A 19,955-nucleotide genomic window follows, 5' to 3' on the forward strand; every position below is an offset into this window, starting at 1 on the left:
CTCTCCAAAGAAGTACATTTCTTCGGGATTTCAAAACATACACTGGTGCTCAAAAATTGTGTGCGGGAGGAAATTCAATTTTCCTGTGGTCCTCACAATGGGGACACCGGCCTCAGGAAAGGTACATGTATGTTTTGAACCCAAGGCCTTCCTGACCCGTGAAAAGGCCGCACAAAATGGTACGGGATGAGGAAGGCAGAGAAACTTGTTTCTCCAGCTAAAGTATGATTCACGGCCCGATTCACACTCCCACTGGGAGATGAAAATCCAGCCTCTTATTTCAGCATCTATGTCTAGAAAGCATTTTTTCTTGTTCTCTCACTTTCATGTAAAAAAAAATCTATTATAAATTCCTATATCTACAATTGAAATTGAAAAAGCCCAAGTCACTCCTTTCCCCATGCAATTGCAGGTTGTACCATTAGGTGATAAATGAAATTAGAATTAATAAAATACACAATTCACAGTGAGATGTTTAAACTTATCTTTGAAATGTCATTTGCATTTTTCAATGTATTCCACCTTTTTCTTCTTGAAGGTATCAGCACCTCACAAATGTTTGGTCAAGTTGATATTTTTGCCCAGAGCTAGAACACTGTTGGTTGATTTCACTTTAAGCATGTGTCTTGCATTCAGCTTCCTAGGATAGATCAGTACCATTCAGTAGATCAACAGAAGGAAGACTTCTCGTTAGCTTCTAGTGGTAATCAGTAATTTATTTCATATAATTTTGATGAATAGTGAGAGGACAAATTTCTTATATTTTATTTAAGTAAAGTTAGAGTGAGTGCTTTTTTTTAGATCAGGGAGGCTTTCTGTGTCGGCATGTACATGTGCATCTGTATGAGAGAGAGATAGAGAGAGAGAGTGGAATTTTCACTTTCAAAAAAACCATTCATTTACACACAGTTAAAATTAGGCTCAAAGTGAGAAACAAAATATTACTAAATATACATGGCTGGGGCCAGATTTTCAAGGTGGGGTCAGGAACCTATTACCAGGATGAGTTCTGGGCCACAATTAAAGGTGCTAATCTGTTTTTGTTGTGGTGATTGAGGGATAAATATTGGCCGGGACACTGGGGATAACTTCCCTACTCCTCTTCGAAATGGTGTCTTGGAATCTTTCACATGCAGCTGAGAGGGTAGACTGGGCCGTGGTTTAACATCTTATCTGAAAGATGACACCTTGAGCAGTGCAGCACTGCTTCATTCCTTCACTGGAATAACAGCCTTGATTTTTGTGCCAAGTCCTGGGGTGGATTCTTGATCTGGTGTTGGGGTCTTGAATGACAGCTGGAGAGCCAGCGAGAGACCCACGGTGCCACTTGCCTGGAAGGCCCACCAAACCACATGCTAATCAGGTAGTTGCGAGGCCACCTGCAGGCCTTCCCTTGGAATCAAGACCCCAGGGGTGGAAGTCCCGCCTGACTAGAGCTGCTAGCCAATAAGAGGCTGGTAACTCTTGACTCAGCAGCGCCACTGGGGAGATTGTGGCTCTGCTGGAAGGACCCCCCCCCCCCCCCCCCTCACCGGCCAAAGTGCCAGGACCCTGGAGCGACCCAGGCCACAGATAAGTAATGTGGGGATGGAAGGGTTTGTGGGGTGGAGGTCGTGGGGCAAAGGGTGCAGAGAGGTAAGAAGCGAATAAGGAGTGTGGCTCTCAGCAGGCCCCTCCTTCTCAATATCCAGTGCCTCGATCAGGCACAGAGTGTTCACCTGTCATGTCAACATATCGACAGACCTGTCCACCACTGGCCTAAATCCAGCGGTGACAGGATGAAGCCCTCAAGTTGTCGTTAATTGGCCACTTAAGGGCCTCAATTGTCAGTGGGGTACAAAAGTCAACCATGGGCCTTTCCACCCACAACTTAATTCTTGTGGAAATGGAAAGTCGATGGGGTTCACATATGTCATCGCCCTGTCTAAGTAAATGCCCTTTCCACCTCCAAGTTTGCCACCAGCGAGAGCACAAGATTGCACCCTTGGAGGGGGACTTGAAACCAAAGGTGACGTAAAGGTGGGAGCGGTGCCAACTGAGCCACAGCTGATATGCTCAGAATACACAGTTCTGGTATACACATTACAGGAAGATTATAGAGACACCGGAGAAGGTGCAAAAAGGATTTACCAGGATTTACTAGAGAAGAGGGAATATGCTTATCAGATAAGAACAGGCTGGCCTTTTTTCTCTAGAAAAGAGAAGACTGAGAGGTTACCAGATGGACATCTTTAAGATAACATAATGGTAATGGGATTGACATAAAGAAAATGTTTGCACTTTTGGGAGCTATTCAAAATTGGAGGTCATAAAAATAAAAGAAGCACCAATAAAGCCTTTCAGAAATTCAGGAAAAACTTCTTTAGCCAAAGAAAGATAAGAATGTGGAACTTGTTACCACTTGCTAAGACAAATAGCATAGATGCATTTAAGGGGAAGTGACCCATGAGGGAGAAAGGAATAGATGGAAATGTTGATAAGTTTCGGTGAAGAGAGATGGGAAGAGGCTTGTGTGGAGCATAAATGCCAACAAAGATCTCTTGGTCTGAATGGTCTGTTTTTGTGTTGCAGACCCAATGCAAAGCTACACATTCTGATTCAATTTTTTTTAAATTTTAAAGGTCAAGTACCGTTCGGAAGGTGACAAGGTGAAGACTATGTGCCACATTGATGAGAAGGCCCGGGATATTGCCCATGCCAAAAATATTTCACAGTTAGTTAGCAAGGTAACATTACTCATAACACACAAAGATTGAGTCCAGTTTACATCTGGCATAATCTTCTTCTACAATACAAGTCTGCTGCACCTCCAAATCAGTTTACTGACATGCCTACTGAACTGTCTATCCCAGGTGTTATACAAACAGAAATGGGAAGATACCAAGGATATCTACCAACTGCCACCAGATGCCCCTGAGCTTGTGCGAGCGGTGAAATTTGCCGAAAACTTCAGCCCGGTAAAGGAATCTATTAATCAAATAAAACTGTAGCAAGTGCCAAGCAAATATTTTACCTCATCTTTTGTCAGAATAATCACATTGTTTTGGAAAAAAAGCCACAAAATAAATAATTCAGTTACCATGGTGACTAAGATTCAGGCTGTTCTGGTGATGGGGGTGTAATTGGGATCTGTTGGGAGCCTTGCCGGAATGCCTGCAAACGAGCGACACCCAGCTATGAGTGGTGCATGGAATGGCCTTGTGGAGGTGAGATTTCTGAGATACACCTTGGGCTCTATAGGAAGTTTGAGGATCTGGATCTCCAAAAATGAGGTTGCTCAAAGAGCACTCAGAAGGCCTTTGTAAAGGGTGGGGCGTTGAAGGGCAGCACATACTTAGAGGCTGCTCTAATAACCGGAAGGCCCGACACCACCCACATCCTTGCCCCACCAGTCTGGCCAGTTATGGTTGTGATTCTGGGGTCTACAATGGGTGGGTGGTGGGGTGGCCGGTGCTTCCGCTCTATGCTATGGCTTGCTCTTGGCTGGTGCTTCCTATGACCCTGCAAACTTTGGTGGTGGCAATTCACAGTGGCTACGATCCTGGCATAGCTGTGAGCATTCTCCCCCGCCAGCCCCCGTAGATTTTCCAGGCCAAATGCTTATCTTTATTTTGTGGGCAGCTATTTTGTGAATATATAAAAAAAGAACAAAATCAGAGTATTTGGCAACAGTAGACTGTCTCCAGCACAAAATGCCCACATAATGAGAACACAGGATTGCTGGGTAGATAAATGAGGATTATTAAGCAAAAGCTAAAGCATTTTAATTCTTCAAAGGTGTAACTTGTTTTGCCAAGCTCTGTTATGTAAGTCACCAATGACCTATCTGATCCTGCCTTGCAATTTTCCACAGTTGTCTGTAAACCTAGTTAACAGTTTTATTGTTGCTTTAATCATGCAATCAGGTCAGAGCCTGCTAAAATATTCCCTGACAGGCTGCAGAAGGACAGGCTTTCAAACCGCTTTTCAGCTGGCTTGCAGGTGACCAGTTCCTATTGGTTCCTTCTTGAGATGAAGGCCAGAAGAAGCATAAGGATGGGATGGAGTAACTCGTTCTGTAGACAGATCCCTGATTTTCTCTCTGAGCCCTCAAAATACTGAAACTAAGATTAGAAATGCACACTGTGAAAAATTGTAAGCAAAAATCTCCATGTTCTACTTCACTGTGTGGCGATTAAAGAAGGGACAAAGGGGTTGAGTCAAAGAGCAGCCTCCCTGACTGGTACTTTTAATTGTTACCGTGCTATAAGAAATGTATATTTTCAGTTTCAATATCGACGCCTATTTTGTGAAAAACAATTACTTTTAATTCCAAGTAGTATGTGATTATTAGAGTTATAGGTATTATTCCAAACTTGCTTAACGTTGATTGTTTTTTTCCTTCCCTTGAAGAAATTATATAAAGAAGCCTGGGAGGAGGAAAAGCCTTTCTACTTTCCTTACACTGATAGTCCAGAGTTGAGACGAGTTGCCAAAGCTCAGAAAGCTCTGAGTGATGTAAGTGACTTGAACATTAAACATTCAAGTCTTTCGGGTGTGGGAGATTTTAGTACAATGATCACAAGAATTAAAATGAATTTTGGCCATTTTCACAGTTATCAACAAAGAAGGAAAAGCTTTATAGAGTCATAGAGCCATACTGCACAGCAGGCCATTCAACATATTGTCCCTGAGCTGGCTCTATGAAAAGGAAATCTAATTAGTCTCAATCGCCCAGCTCCTTCCCCACCACTTAGCAAACATTTCTTTTTCAAGAACCCCTCCAGTTCCCTTTTAAAAATCATTGTTGAGTCTGCTTCCACCACCCTTTCAGCTAATGCATACCATCAGTAAAAGTGGAGCAGAAAATCATCCTTGCAGAGGTAAGTTAGATAAGAGTTTGAAACTTACGCCCTCTTGCATTACTGTCAGGGTTTCGTTTGAAGATCTGCTTTTTCAATGCCATACAAATCTTCTAGATGTCCTTGAGATCCTCTCTCAGTCATTTCCTTTAAAAGCTAAAAATACCCACCCTTCTTCAGTCTTTTCTTTTAACTGATCAGTCTTATGGCTTCTCTTTGCATTGTTCATGGCCTGGATATGCCCCTTCTGGTCAAAACTGGCCTTAGCACTCAAAGGCTGGAATGTTACAGCTCTGTCGCAGCGGAGCCGTAAAATGTGGCGAACCATTCTAAACTCCATTGATTTTGGTGGGAAGGTAAAATCCTGCTGCTGTAATATTCCACCCAAAGTGATCAGAATACTGTACAGTTTAGCAGGACTTCCTCTGATTGGGACTGCACTGCTTTGGTGATATCAGTCAATTGATCAAGTCAAATAACATCCCTACATCTCTTTGAAATTCACAATCAGCTATTTCAACGTTGTCCATTAAGTGCTTGTGTTGCCAATTTTTTTTTGTCCTGCAGGCAGCAATTAACACTAGTTAGTATTGAATATCATGTTATCACCAAAATGATCAATATCAAATCATTAAGCATTGGGAGAGGTGAATTATCCACAGTGCGATAAATGGGATCAAACTGTTTATTTATTTTCATTAACCAACCAATTTCCTCTTTCCACCTAGATCGAATATAAGAAAGGACACAATGAACAACTGTCAAAATACACTTCGCTGGCAGACCCGCCAGAAGTAAATCTAGCAAAAAAGGTTGTCAATCAGCTCAGCGATGTAAGTACCAACAACAACAGCTTCTATAAGGAGGAAAAATACTCCAAGGCACATCACAGAGGCATAATCAGATAAAAATGTATGTCAAGCCAAAGAAGGGAATATTAGGAGGGGTGAATGAAGGAGTACAGAAAGATGGGTTTTAAAGCAAATGTTAAAGGAGAAGTGGCGGGGTGGGGGGGGACTTCCTGAGATTAAGATCTAGGCGGCTGAAGGCATGTCATTTTTTTAATTCGTTCATGGAATGTGGGTGTTGGCATCACTTTGGGCTAGCATTTATTGCCCATCCCTAATTGCCCTTGAGAGCTGAGTGGCTTGCTAGGCCATAGCAGAGGGTGTTTAAGAGTCAACTGCATTGCCATGGATCTGGAGTCACATGTAGGCTAAGGACAGCAGATTTCCCTTCTCTGAAGGACATTAGTGAACCAGATGGGTTTTTACAACTTTCAACATGGTTTCATGGTCATCATTAGACTTCCAGATTTTTTTCCCCAGAGAAGTACCCTGGGCCTCTGGAGAACTAGTTCAGTGACAATACCACTACGCCACCACCTCCCTATGCAATGCAACACTCTGTGAGGATTGTGGGGACTGGAGGAAATTATAGTAATGGGGATTATTGCCATGAAGTGAATTAAAGTTGTGGATGAGAATTTTAACTGGGAACCAATGTAGGTTAGTAAAGACAGATGGAATACAGGCAGCAGAATGTTGAATGAACTGAAATTTATGAAGGGTGGAGGGATGCCTGTCAAGAGAGCATTGAAATAGTCACATTTAAAAATGGCACAGGCATCAATGAGGGCTCCAGCAGCATATGAACTGAGGGAGGGTTGGCCACCAGCAATGTTATGGAGGTGTTACGTTATTTGGGGCAGAATTTTAAGGTCACCTGTCGGCAAGTTTTCAGACACCGGGGAGGAGGGGCGGGGGAGGTAATAAAATTCACCTAATGGCCTTCCCACTGCCTTCCTGCCCAAACTGGCCTGTCTGCAATTTTATGGTAGGATGCCAGCCCTTGTCCCTATTGAGGCCCTTAAATGGGCAATTAATAACCACTTAAGGGCCGTTTCCTGCCTGGCTTCAATTTTTGAGGCTGGTGGGAGGAATTCGGGGCGGGGTGAAGCCTGTCTAGTCACCCTGTTCAGCGGGAAAGGGTGGGTGGACCTAATTTCCACATCGGGTGCACTCCCCCCCGCTGACTTTTTGGGGGACGGTATGGGGGGGGAACCCCACCATACGAAAAATCTTGCCCTTGGTTTTTGTGTTGGAAAGGATATAGGGTCAGAAGCTCAGCTTTGAATAGGATGCAGAGGTTGTGGACAGCCTGATTTCACCCAAGGCTGTGGTCAGGGAGAAGAATAGAATCAGTGACAAGCTTTCGGATCTTGAAAGATTTGGTCTTGTCAAAGATTAACTGGAGGAAATTGGAACTGAATATTCGGCAGCAGCCTGACAACACAGAGTCAATGCAAGGGTGAAAACAAGTGCTAGAGAGGTAGAGGTGAGTTTTTCAATGTACATGTGGAAATTGGCCCCATATCATTGCATTCTGTCATCAAGGGACAGGATGAGAATTGTAAGAGAAGGGGAGTCACAGATAGATCCTGGATGGAATCCAAGAATGATGGCATGGGGAAAGGAAGCAAAGTTATTAATAGAGGCACCCTGGCTAATACGCCAGATAAACTCAAGTCTGTACTTCTTCAACTTGAGAGAGTAAAGATGAGACGCATCGCATGCGAATGTCGAGGATGGGAGAAATGAAAGGCTTTGCTGGGGGCAAGGGCAGCAAAGGTAAAGGAGAGGGCATGGTTGAGTACGCTGACTGTGGCAGAAATATTATGGGCAAATAGATGTTCAAGCCTAAGCAGTTGGACAGTTTTCAATTGGAACTGTTAGTGACTTTGGGGCAAGTATTTTCTGGGCTGGGCCAGGTGGAGGTGAGATTGCAAGGGAATGGGGGATGTGGGTAGTGACGGATATAAGGTATAGGTCGGGGATAGCCTTATCTGTATTCTGAGATCATAGGAGTAGGAAAGCCATGTGAGATGAGAGGGTGGCTATGGGTAGAGGTACACAAATTTTTATGGATGGAGAGGTTGAGAGAGGACAGGAGAGCAGTTAAATCAGAGGACTGAAAAGCTCTGTTAAAATGGAGCCGGGAATCATTGAGAATGAGGAGTCACTTGGTGCAGAGTCTGAAGGGAGAAACAGAGATACCTCAGTGAGAAAGGTTACGTTTGCTGCTGCTGGCATGAGTCGCTGTCAAAATTGTTACTCCCTAGAGTGCTGGTCTCAGTGCTACAGACCTTCTGCAGGGCTTAATCAATATTTTTTGTTAAAAATCTACTAAAAATAAATACTGTGACACTTAATGACCAGGCAGATTATCTGCCAGGCATGTTTAAGAGTGTTTTTTTCCTCAACACTGTCTCAAGTTTAGCTTGTGAGAATTAACACTTCATCTTGAATATCAAGTGGGCTAGTTATTGCCTTTGGAGAACAGTAGTTCTGGTTCTGGCAAAACTTGTCCTGGGAAAACTTGCATTGATAGGAGTGCCCTTTATTAATTATGCTGCTGACGTACAATAATCAGGGAGATGGAACTATTAGATCTGTGCCATTCACCACACTTGGTAATCTCCATCTGGTCTCTGGCACTTTAACATCTAATTATTAGGGAAATTTGAGTACCTTAATAACAGTTGTGGTAGATATTCGTACAACATTTTATTTCAATTAATTAGAGTGCAGGGAAATATGAACCTTATCCACACTTAATTAATTGAACAATAAACTATCTCAGACACGTTTAATGACTTAGAATTCCAAGGTAATTTTACTGCACTCCAGAAGAATTACTGTGGTGAAGTACCTCTGGAATTGTTTTGGAGATCTGCCAAATCTGGATTATTTTTCTCCCGAGATTTTAGTCAGCATCTTTTATAGTCTTCCATTTGCATTGCAAATGGATTACTGATATCTTGAGTCCAGACTGCCTGATTACCCAAATTTAACCAAAAATGGAGATAATGAAAATAACATGATCTTCCATTTTCTTACAGCTTAAGTACCATGAAGACTACAACAAGAATAAGGGCAAGTGGAGCCAGACACCTTGCTATGATGTCGCAGTTGCCCGAATGAATTCTGACAATTTGAGCTCTGTAAGTATTTTTTCAAAATTTGTCCAGCTTCTTGTTTAAAATCCGTTAAGGTGACAAAAAAGATGAAAGAGTTGGTATGTGTGCTGCCCAGCCAATAAACCAGGCAAATCCAAGAGCCAGCCTCCTCTCTATTCTGATTAGTTGTTCTCAGTTGAGGTGAATTGAGTGGTTCTGTCATAGCTCGCAGTCTGGAAGGGGGTAAAACAGTTCAAAGTTTCTATCATGATCACTGTTGTTGGGATAGGAGCTGTACGCTTGTAATGTGTAACTCTGTAAATTAATATAAAAGTGCATAAAGATTGGCTCCAGTTCTATCCTTCACCAACTGGATTTCTGGGGAAGGAAAAGTAGAAACCGACAGATTGTGGGTAGGGCAGGAGGAGGGGTGTTTTGGACTGAAGATCACAAAGGAGAGAAAGATTACATGTTAAACAGTGTGGAAAAGAGGTTGGAAAATTGCACAGCAGAAGGCTTGCGTATTGGAAGGGGATAATTGGCCTATTGCAGCAAAGAGGCGAGATCATAATTGGCTGAGGTTTGCTCGTAGGGGTCAGGGGAAGCACTCCTGCTGCTCCTGGCTCTGGAAAGTACTTAGTTTCCACAGCCGGCAGCTCCCGTCTCCATTTCACTGTTAGGTTCCCTGAGTCCTGGGGAATCCAGCCAGGAACAGTCAAATTTAAAACCAGATTCCCAACTGCATTCTGAAATGATACCTCTCCAAGACGGAGCTTGGATATGAAATGCAATCCACTGCAATGAAAATGGCAGCAGATGTGTATGCTGTGATCTATGGGGATCATCTTCAACCATGTGTCTCTAAAGTGAACAAAACCACTTTTTAAGTCCATGTGAGTAACTAAGGTTTAAGCTGAGAATCATTCTTGGTACCCTCCTCTAAATCTATTCCAAACCTCCAAACATAATCCACCATATCAGGAAACAAAACCAGATGAAGCATTCTAAATGTGATCTAGCTAAGACCTTGTACAAGGACAAGATGGTGGGCTTTGTTTTATCCTGAAGAGTTCTGTTAATACAACCCAATACCCTGTTCGCTTTGACTATGGCTTCTCAGCATCAGCTATGAAGTTTTAGAAGATTATGAACTATCTAAAACAACTGCTTTGTTTGTACTTTTTCTCCTTTTTAATTAGAAAAAATACAATGAAGGCTATGAGCAAATGAAAGACCAAATTAACTTCATGCAGACTGAAACCCCCGAATATACAGCTAATAAACGTACTAAGAATGCTACAAATGCGGTAGGTGATTTTTAACTAATGTTCATTTGATAGACTCACTGCCATTTACTTTTATTTAAAACTGATCAATACCTCTGCTGAAATATGGGGCAGCATTCAATGGAAGCGATGGGGGGTCTCGCCTGTTGGCTGGAGAATCAGCAAGAGTCCCTATCACCTCTTTTAGGGAAGGCTCACCATATTAAATGCCATTCGAGCACTTAGCTGGACAGTGGCAGACCTTCCTCCGCTTAAGGGACCCTGGGGGCAGGACTCCTGCCTGCTGAAAGCTACTGGCCCATCAGAGGTCACCAGCTCTGTTAAATAGCTGTGCCACTGGAGTGGTAGTGGCTGCTACAGGTGTGACACTCACCCGAGGCCCGGGAATGTCATTGGATCCCAGCTGCAGGTGAATGTTGGTGGGGGCCGGGGGGGGGGGGTCAGGATAAGGGGGAGGAAGGTCAGTGGCAAGGGCAGTGGTGGGTTTCCCACTGTGCACTCCCCTTCCCCATACTAGATTGCTCGATCAGGAACTGAGTGCCTGGCAACAAGGGACCAGCCATGCTGAGAGCCCGTTAGCAACCCTACATGGGTTTATTTGTTGTGCTCCTGGTATGGTATGCCCACCACCCCCAACTGGGTTAACACCGGCAGCAGTGAGGGCTTGAAGTGGGCATTAATTGCCCATTATGGCCTCAATTGGTGGTAGTGCAGGAAGGCCGACCATGGGCCTTCCCACCACAGACTTAATCATGGCGGAGGTCCCCACCTGTCACCCTCCCACCCGATTAAATGTTCCCCCGCCACCAAACTCGCAATGGGGAGGGGGCATTAAATTCTGCCCAAGGAGAGGGATCTCTGACGATGAAAAGAAACTAATGCAATTGCACTTTAAATAATCCTGAAGTTTGGACACATCAAAATTCATCTGAAATGGAAATTGAGTCAATATGGTCAGTTCTCTGGGTTTAAAATTGCAGAAAACATGAATGTTAATTATGGGGAAAAATTGTTTCCAAGCAGGATTAATTTGAGAGGCGAGTCTGCTGGTAGATTGACTGCATTGTGAAGGTTAAATTCAGAAGAATTTTGTTACTATTATCCTGTGTTTTTGTTTAATATTTTCTGTTTTCTGGACCAGGAGGCCTGACACTGAAATTAGTCCTTGGGCCTCATTTGCATAAAAAGGGTGAGATAGTGGCATCTTTTGGACCACAATAGTCAGCGTCTCCATCTCCAAAACCAAATTTTGGGCTGTTGTATTGCAAACCATTCATCCTATAAGCGTAGGAATTGAAGGCCCAATAATCATTTATGACTTTTGCTTCTTTAGGTAAAATACAGAGAGGATTATGAGAAGACCAAAAGCAAAACTGATTACAACACCCTACCGGCTACAGAAAATCCTCTGCTTCAACAGTTGAAACATGCCGGCCACATAGCAAGTGATGTACGTATTTGCAACCATTGTGTTTCTTTACACAGTGATAAACATCGCTTCACAGGTGGGGAAAGAGAAAAATAACAAGAACAGAAGTGCAAAGTAGTCTTAGAAAAGCTAAGTATCATTCATACTGGAAGTCTGAAATAAAGGCAGAAAATGGATGAAATGCTTAGCCGGTCAGGCAGCTCTGACAGAGAGAGGAACAGAACTGATGATTCATTTTTATTTTCTTCATTCATGGGATGTGGGCTTCGCTGGCTGGGCCAGTATGTATTGCCCACCACTGGTTGCCGTTGGAAAGGTGGTGATGACTGTCTTCTTGAACCATTGCAGTCCATGTGGTGTAGGTACACCCATAGTGCTGTTAGGAAGGGATTTCCAGGAGCGAAGGAACGTTGAAATGTTCCCAAGTCAGGATGGTGAGTGTCTTGGAGGGGAACTTCCAGGTGGTGGTGTTCCCATCTATCTGCTGCCCTTGTCCTTCTCGGTGGTAGTGGTTGTGGGTTTGGAAGGTGCTGTCTGAGGAGCCTTGGTGAATTCCTGCAGTGCATCTTGTAGATGGTACACACTGCTGCTACTGTGTCTCAGTGGTCTTAAAGAGAGGAGAGGCGATTGAAAGCTTGATGGAGAGAGAAGTGGAGTGATAGAGGAGTTTAGGAGAGACAGTCATAAAGTGCAGCCAAGGCTGCTGAAAGGTTTCTACCATAATAGTGGGATGAAAGTGGTGTTGCAGGGGAAGTAGAAAACCAGAGTGGGAGGTCAGAAGAAGGAGAGAAGGGCTGGTTGCAGACATGGGTCTGATGTTATGGAGGAATTTGAAGACGACAATGAGCATTTTAAATTCTACTGGGTGGCAAATATATAAATTCTGTTCTGCAAACCTGTCACTAGCTTCCTTATTTTTGCAGAAAAAGTACAAGGCAGATTATGAAAAGTCTCCCAACAAAAGCATTAACTACTGCGACACCCCAAAGTTCAAAACTGACAAAGTGCTCGCAGATCTCAGTGATGTAAGTACTGCAGTGATCTCATGACCTTGGGTGTAAAGTTCATTATTTGAACTGAGCTGACATCATTGTTGTGGATATTTCTATTTTAGGTCAAATATAAGCAGAATTATGAAGATAGCATCAAAGGCCATTATATTGGCAGCCATGAGGATCCATACATGATTCACTGTTTGAAGGTCGGAGAAATGAAAAGTGATGTAAGTAAACAAAACTTAGTTTGATAACAATTGGTAAATTGCTTATGGTGTATCTTGTTATCTCTGCTGATAAATAATACAACATTCTCTTTTTCTGAAGAAAAATTATAAGGCAGCCTATGAACTGGATAAAGGAAGCTGTTATTTTCCGCAAACTGCTACTCCAGAGTATGAAGCTATGAAGAACTCTTACAAGTGTAAAGATGTAAGTAACTAATAAGTGCTCTATCACAAACACCTCAATTCAACAGCTTCACCAGGAATTCTCATTGTCCGTTCACAAATCCAGGTCTTAATGTTATTCAGTTAGAAACCATTGCTATGAGATGAAGAGCTAAAAACAATCACTAAAGCTTATGGGGAATTAACAATTGGTCACAGGTACCTTCAATAGAATCCTGCTACAACAACAATTTGCACTTATAAAAGAACATAAGAAATAGGAGCACGAGATGTCTGTCTGGCCCCTCGAGCCTGCTCTGACATTCAGTACGATCATAGCTGATCTTGCCTCAACTCCACTTTCCCACCCACTCCTAAATTCTGTTATTCCCTGAGAGATCAAAGAATGACTCTCTCAGCTAACCTTGAATATACTCACCAATGGAGCATCCACAACAGTCAGAGGTAGAGAATTCCAAAGATTCACAATCTTCTGAGTGAAGAGATTTTTTGTTGTCTCAGTCCTAATTGATTTAGCCCTTATCCTGAGGCTGTGCACCCCGCCCCCACCCCGTTCTAGATTCCCCAGACAGAGGCAACAATCTCTCCCTGTCTAGTCCATTTAGAACCTTGTATGTTTGAATGAGATCACCTCTCATTCTTCTAAACTCCAGAGAGTATAGGCCCAATTTGCTCAGACTTTCATCATAGGCCAACCCTCTTCACCCAGGAACCAATTTTGTGAACTTTCGCTGTACTGCCTCCAAGGCAAGATATTGCCTTCCTTAGATATGGAGATCAAAACTGCGCAGAGTACTCCAGGTATGGTTTCGCCAAAGTCCTTTAAAATTGTAGCAAGACTTCCCTTGCAATAAAGGCCAAACTGCCATTTAACATCCTAATCACTTCCTGTACCTGCGTGGTAACTTCTTTGTATTCCTTGTGTATTTGTATATCCAAATGTCTCTGAACATCAAGACCTTAAAATTTTGCACCTTTTAAAAAATATTCGGTGTGAATAACCTCACACATTTCCCTGTGTTATACTGCATCTCCACCTTGTTGCCCACTTGTTTAACTGGTCTCTAATCACTTTGCAGTCTCTTTTTATTTTCCTCACTGCTTAAGTTCCCACCTGGCTTTGTATCTTCAACAAACTTGTATACATTCTCTGCATATACGGCCCCAATGTTCCAAAGTGCTACACAGGAACATTATCAAACAAAATTTGACATGTAAAGAAATAGTAAGGCGGTTGACCAAAAGCTTTGTCAAAGTGGTATGTTTTAAACAATGTCTTAATTGAGCAGAAAGTGATCGAGAGGTGGAGAAGTTTAGGGATGGAATTCCAGACTTAGTGGCCTAGGCAGCTGAAGGCATCACTGCCAATGGTGCAGCGGTGAAGATTGGGAATGTGCAAGATGCACTAAGTAGCCAGAGACATAGGGCACACACCTGGCCCGCTTGAGTGTGAAATGACACGTGTTGACGTTGGCGGAGGGTGCTGATGTCAGCGTGCAGTCGTGCGATAGTTCGGTCGGTGGGCACGCTACCAACTCCGGCACGCGCTCAACGGCAATTAAAAGGCCTGTTAAGGCCATTAAACAATCAATTAAGGTAACTTTTTCGCTGCCCATCCAACCTAACAGTTGGCAGGCGGGTAAAAAGGTCAAGCGGCCTTTGCATTTTTTTTAGAAACCTCATCCAGAGGCAGGAGGAGGTTTCCAAAAGCAAACAAAAATAAAATAAAACTTTAATTTTTCATTAATATCATGTCGCTGCACATGTGACAGAGTCACACGAGGGGACATGTTTCATTACATTTTTATTTTCTTTAGTATTTTTCGTTATATCTCTTCATCTGCCGGAGGCAGCTCCATGCCTCAGGGAGATTAGGCAGCGCTCACTCGTGCGCATGCGTGAGGTTTGTGCTGAGCCCTCCTCCCCTCCCCACACCCCACACACAGACAGCGCTCAGCGCTGCTGCTTGCGTTTCATGCTGGGTGGGCCTTAGTTGAGCCACCAGTGTGAAATCGCGGTACGGTGCCGAATGTGGGCGGCGGTCGGCTTCCCGACTGCTCCTGACCGTCCCCACCCGCGTCCGCCGAGCCCACCCGCCAAGGGAAAAGTTCTGCCCATAGGGTGGAAGTATCCCAGATTTGCACTAAGTGTGGCAGCATGCGGGAAAAAGAACGTTTTATCTGCCGGCCGCAATGGCAGATTCTCGCCATATCGTCCCAATCCTGTCTCATTAATCATACGTTCCCGGGAAACAAGCTGTTTCGATGGCAGGTGGGCTCCAATTCGCCCACCATGCCATCACCTCACCGCTTTGTTACACCGGGCGCCATATTTAAAGTGCAGTCGCGTGCACACCTCTCAGTGCTTCCAGCCCTGGATTACTGCATGGCTCCGAAAGGCAAGAAGAATGCAGCCCCCAGGTACAGTGACACATCCCTTGAGTGCCTTTTGGATGCCATGATGTCCTCTACTCCCACTCTGGCCACAAGAGGGGCAGCAACTTTACCACTCCAGCTTGGTAGGTGAGGGCAGTGGTGATCAGTGCCAATGCTGCACAGAAGAGGTTGGCCATCCAATGCAGGTGGAGGATTGAATGATCTCCTTTGTGCTGCCAGGGTAAGGCAACCATCCATCACTCTAAACTCACATACTCAAGCCCATCACACATTCACTGGCATCTCACTCAAGGGACATCACCACTTAATCTATCACACACACCCTCACGTCTCCATCGGGCCTGATCTCCTCTGGACACTGCCTCCCCAGCACTTACCATCTTGAGGTCACTTGCACAGGTCAACTTTTGCCCCCCACACAAATTTTGCAATACCCCCTCCCCACCTTCCTCAGTACAGCCCTCACCATGCAGCCTCTTCCCTTGCCTGAGGCCACTTCTCCCCCTTCCCCAAGCAAACCCTAACCCTGCAGCCATTGAAAAGCCACCCACACCTTATGGCTGGTCTAGTAGGTACAGACCTGCCCCTGAGCCCCCCTAAAGCTGATGTGGAGCTGTTTGTGCAGCTTGGGGCTGATGACTGTGAGTGCTGCCTGAAGCAAGGTAGGCAGACAAACTTTGAAGTCCCGAGCAAAGTGCAGTTCACCAGGTGCACGTCACTTATGTACAGTTGTGAAACATGTCAGCTTGTAATCATGCCAGCATGCTCGGATGATCCAGTGTAGGGGGATGATTCCGGTGAGCTGGACTTATAATGATCTGCAGATTGTTTTACAATGAAGTTCCTGATGACAGGAAACATGGCCTGCCATTGGCGGGCAGAGCAGACGATTGCAAACTGGTTTCACAATGTTGTGAAACTGATTTTTGGCTTCTCTCCATATTGTCCGCTCAGGCTGCTGAACACGCCCAACACCAACAGGCACGGAAAATTCCACCCATAGAATGGACAATGTGGCATTTGATTGTACTCTGTAAATAAAAAAGAAACTCTAATAAAGAAAGTTCAATTGGAGAACATAAAATTAGGAGCAGGGATAAACCATTCAGCCTTTGAACCTGCTGCGTCACTCAGTACAGTCGTGGCTGATCTTCTGCCTGAGCTACACCTTTCCGTACTATCCCAATGATCCCTGGAATCCCTTAGTATCCAAAAATCTGTTGATCTCTGACTGGAGAACTGTTTTGATAAGACTTTGTCAATACAATTGTAAAGAATGTGCTTACAAATTTGTTAAATATGGTGATCAAAGTAAATCTCTAACGATGAGCATAAAATTGGAGAATATTAATTTTTGACATTTGATGGGGTTCCACGCGAACAACGTTGGCTCATGTAACTGAAATGGACATTTGGATTAGGTTTTTTTGGTCAGGGAAACACAAAGCGGAACACTTCCTATTTTTCAAAATTTGTTGATTTTTGAGCAAATTCCTCCTTTAAATCTTCAAACACGTTTTGATGATGAGAGAAATATCCAATTGCATTTGACTGCTGCAAACTATTCAAAGAGTAAAGAAAAACTTAAAAACTTATTTACTTGGGTCAGCAAATTAGAATTGGCAATAATCACGACACTCCATGATGGTGGTATTTGGAGTGTCAGGGCCAGGGCGCAGTGAACTTTGTTTCAAACCATTACTGTTTGTATGGTTTCTCAATCCCCTTTGTTTTGTTATATCCTTCTGAGCGCTCAGGAGATGGCTGTGCAAAATATAACGTTAGTTTTTTCTGAAGGTCACTTGTTGAAAGTCACAATCACTTATATTGGTTAAAGCAATGTGATGTTGTTTGATGAATGTTGCCCTTGAAAATAGTCCCGCATTTTTAAATGGACGTATTCCTATCTTTACCAATTACTCCTTAAGCTTTGCTGACGTTCACAGTTCTATAATACATCCAAGACTAAATGTGTTCAGAATTGTGTAGCTTCTTATTTATCCTGAAGGAATGACCACGATGCATTGCCATTCTTTTCTGTGTCACTTCATGCCAGGCCATTTATTTTGGGGCACAGCACCAACTGCAGGGCAGAGCGTAAACTTCATCTTCCAATATCCAGAGCAGCTTATTTTTTTTTAAATCAACTAGGTTTTTTTTATCAATTACAATAAAACATGGTGCAATTGTTAGAATGAAACATATATGGAGAGAATACTACTGAAGGTGAAGAATAATTTGCTTAATTAGCACACCTTTCTAAGTTGTATCAAACCTTTATCAGTGGACTTATCAAGGAATGCTAACCCACCAAAGCATTCTCCCAGAAAGGAGTGGTATCACTAATACTTAATGGGGGTATCCAAACTAAATGGCCTGCAATTGCTTTGGACTTACTCATAATTTATACCATTCCCTAGCCAGAAACAAGCAGGTGGCTTCCACACAGCCCTTTTCAAAATAAAACAAGCTTTAGATTTGTATACATACGTACATGAAGAGAGTGGTGATAATGGTTTGAATGATGTTTGTTCTAAACCACATATAAACTGTCTTTGTTTACTTGTTTAAATTACAGCAAGTCTATAAATTACATCCTGATAAAATCAAGTTCACTCAAATAGCTGATTCTCCAGTGATGTTGCAAGCTCAGATCAATGCCAAACAACTGAGTGATGTGAGTATCTACAAACACTCCAGCTTTCCTGGTTTTGGCCTTGTGCTTCTTACACATTCCATTTGAAAGGCAATGCCAAAGCTAATGCAATATCTGTATCTAAGTATTTGTACAAATTCAAATATAAAAATAACCTCACGAACGTATCAGTTTAGAATGATGTTCTCTGCTTTAATTTATTCACAAAACTTTCCAAGCTGATGATAACATACTCGGCCACCTCTATTTTCAGTTAAGAAAGAGAGATTTGCATTTATACGGTTTAGACTATAAGACCATAAGACATAGGAGTGGAAATTAGGCCATTCGGCCCATCGAGTCTGCTCCGCCATTCAATCATGGCTGATAAGTTTCTCAACCCCATTCTCCCGTCTTCTCCCCATAAGCTTTGATCCCCTTACCAATCAAGAACCTTTCTATCTCGGTCTTAAATACACTCAATGACCTGTCCTCCACAGCCTTCTGTGGCAATAAATTCCTTAGATTCATCAGTCTCTAAAGAAGTTTCTCCTCATCTCTGTTCTAAAAGGTCTTCCCTTTACTCTGAGGCTGTGCCCTCAGGTCCTTGTCTCTCCTACTAATGGAAACATCTTCCCCATGTCCACTCTAACCAGGCCTTTCAGTATTCTGTAAGTTTCAATCAGATACCTCCTCCTCCTTCTAAACTCCATCGAGTATAGACCCAGAGTCCTCAAATGTTCCTCATATGTTAAGCCTTTCATTCCTGGGATCGTTCTTGTGAACCTCCTCTGGACCCTCCTGAGGGCCAGGACATCCATCCTTGCCCAAAATTGCTAACAATATTCTAAATGTGATCTGACCAAAGCCTTATAAAGCCTCAGCAGCACATCCCTGCTTTTATATTCTAGTCCTCTCGAAATAAGTGTCAACTTTGCATTTGCCTTCCTAACTACCGACTCAACCTGCAAGTTAAACTTAAAAGAATCCTGGACTAGGACTCCCAAGTCCCTTTGCACTCCAGATTTCTGAATTCTCTCCCCATTTAGAAAAGAGTCTATGCCTCTATTCTTCCTACCAAAATGCATGTACTCACGCTTCCCCACGTTGTATTCCATCTGCCACTTCTTTGCCCATTCTCCTAACCTGTCCAAATCCTTCTGCAGCCTCCCTGCCTCCTCAATACTACCTGTCCCTCCACCTATCTTTGTATCATCTGCAAACTTAGCCAGGATGCCCTCAGTTCCTTCATCTAGATCATTAATGTATAAAGCGAAAAGTTGTGGTCCCAACACTGACCCCTGCGGAACTCCACTAGTCACCGGCTGCCATCCTGAGAAGGACCCACTTATCCCCACTCTCTGCCTCCTGCCAGACAGCCAATCTTCTATCCATGCTAGTACCTTGCCTCTAACACCATGGGCTCTTATCTTACTGAGCAGTCTCCTGTGCGGCACCTTGTCAAAGGCCTTCTGGAAGTCCATGTAGATAACATCCATTGGCTCTCCTTTGTCTAACCTACTCGTTACCTCCTCAAAGAATTCTAACAGATTTGTCAGGCATGACTTCCCCTTGATGAAACCATGCTGACTTTGCCCTATTTTACCATGTGCTTCCAAGTATTCTGAAATCTCATCCTTAATAATGGACTCTAAAATCTTACCAACGACTGAGGTCAGGCTAATCGGCCTATAATTTCCCTCTTTTGCCTCACTCCCTTTTTAAACAGGGGGGTTACATTAGCGATTTTCCAGTCCTCTGGGACCCTCCCTGATTCCAGTGATTCCTGAAAGATCACCACCAACGCCGCCGCTATCTCTTCAGCTATCTCCTTCAGAACTCTGGGGTGTAATCCATCTGGTCCAGATGATTTATCCATCTTCAGACCTTTCAGTTTTCCTAGCACCTTCTCCTTGGTAATGGCCATCATACTCACCTCTGCCCCCCAACTCTCTTGAACTTTGGGGATGTTACTCGTGTCTTCTACCGTGAAGACTGACGCAAA

The 19,955-nt window shown here is 43.5% G+C and overlaps 1 protein-coding gene across 42 annotated transcripts in view; it reads left to right on the forward strand.

Annotated features, from left to right (window-relative positions):
* neb (nebulin) overlaps positions 1-19,955 on the forward strand; it is a 284,616-nt gene that overhangs the window by 18,302 nt on the left and 246,359 nt on the right. For all 42 annotated transcript variants that reach the window (XM_041201321.1, XM_041201334.1, XM_041201338.1 and 39 more), the window contains 11 exons: positions 2,622-2,726; positions 2,853-2,957; positions 4,393-4,497; positions 5,570-5,674; positions 8,743-8,844; positions 9,999-10,106; positions 11,419-11,535; positions 12,438-12,539; positions 12,629-12,736; positions 12,837-12,941; positions 17,894-17,992. In XM_041201321.1, the coding sequence (XP_041057255.1) occupies positions 2,622-2,726; positions 2,853-2,957; positions 4,393-4,497; positions 5,570-5,674; positions 8,743-8,844; positions 9,999-10,106; positions 11,419-11,535; positions 12,438-12,539; positions 12,629-12,736; positions 12,837-12,941; positions 17,894-17,992 (1,161 nt within the window). The remainder of the gene's footprint in view (positions 1-2,621; positions 2,727-2,852; positions 2,958-4,392; positions 4,498-5,569; positions 5,675-8,742; positions 8,845-9,998; positions 10,107-11,418; positions 11,536-12,437; positions 12,540-12,628; positions 12,737-12,836; positions 12,942-17,893; positions 17,993-19,955) is intronic.

This window comes from Carcharodon carcharias, chromosome 12, assembly GCF_017639515.1.
Source record: "Carcharodon carcharias isolate sCarCar2 chromosome 12, sCarCar2.pri, whole genome shotgun sequence".
Taxonomy (NCBI): domain Eukaryota; kingdom Metazoa; phylum Chordata; class Chondrichthyes; order Lamniformes; family Lamnidae; genus Carcharodon; species Carcharodon carcharias.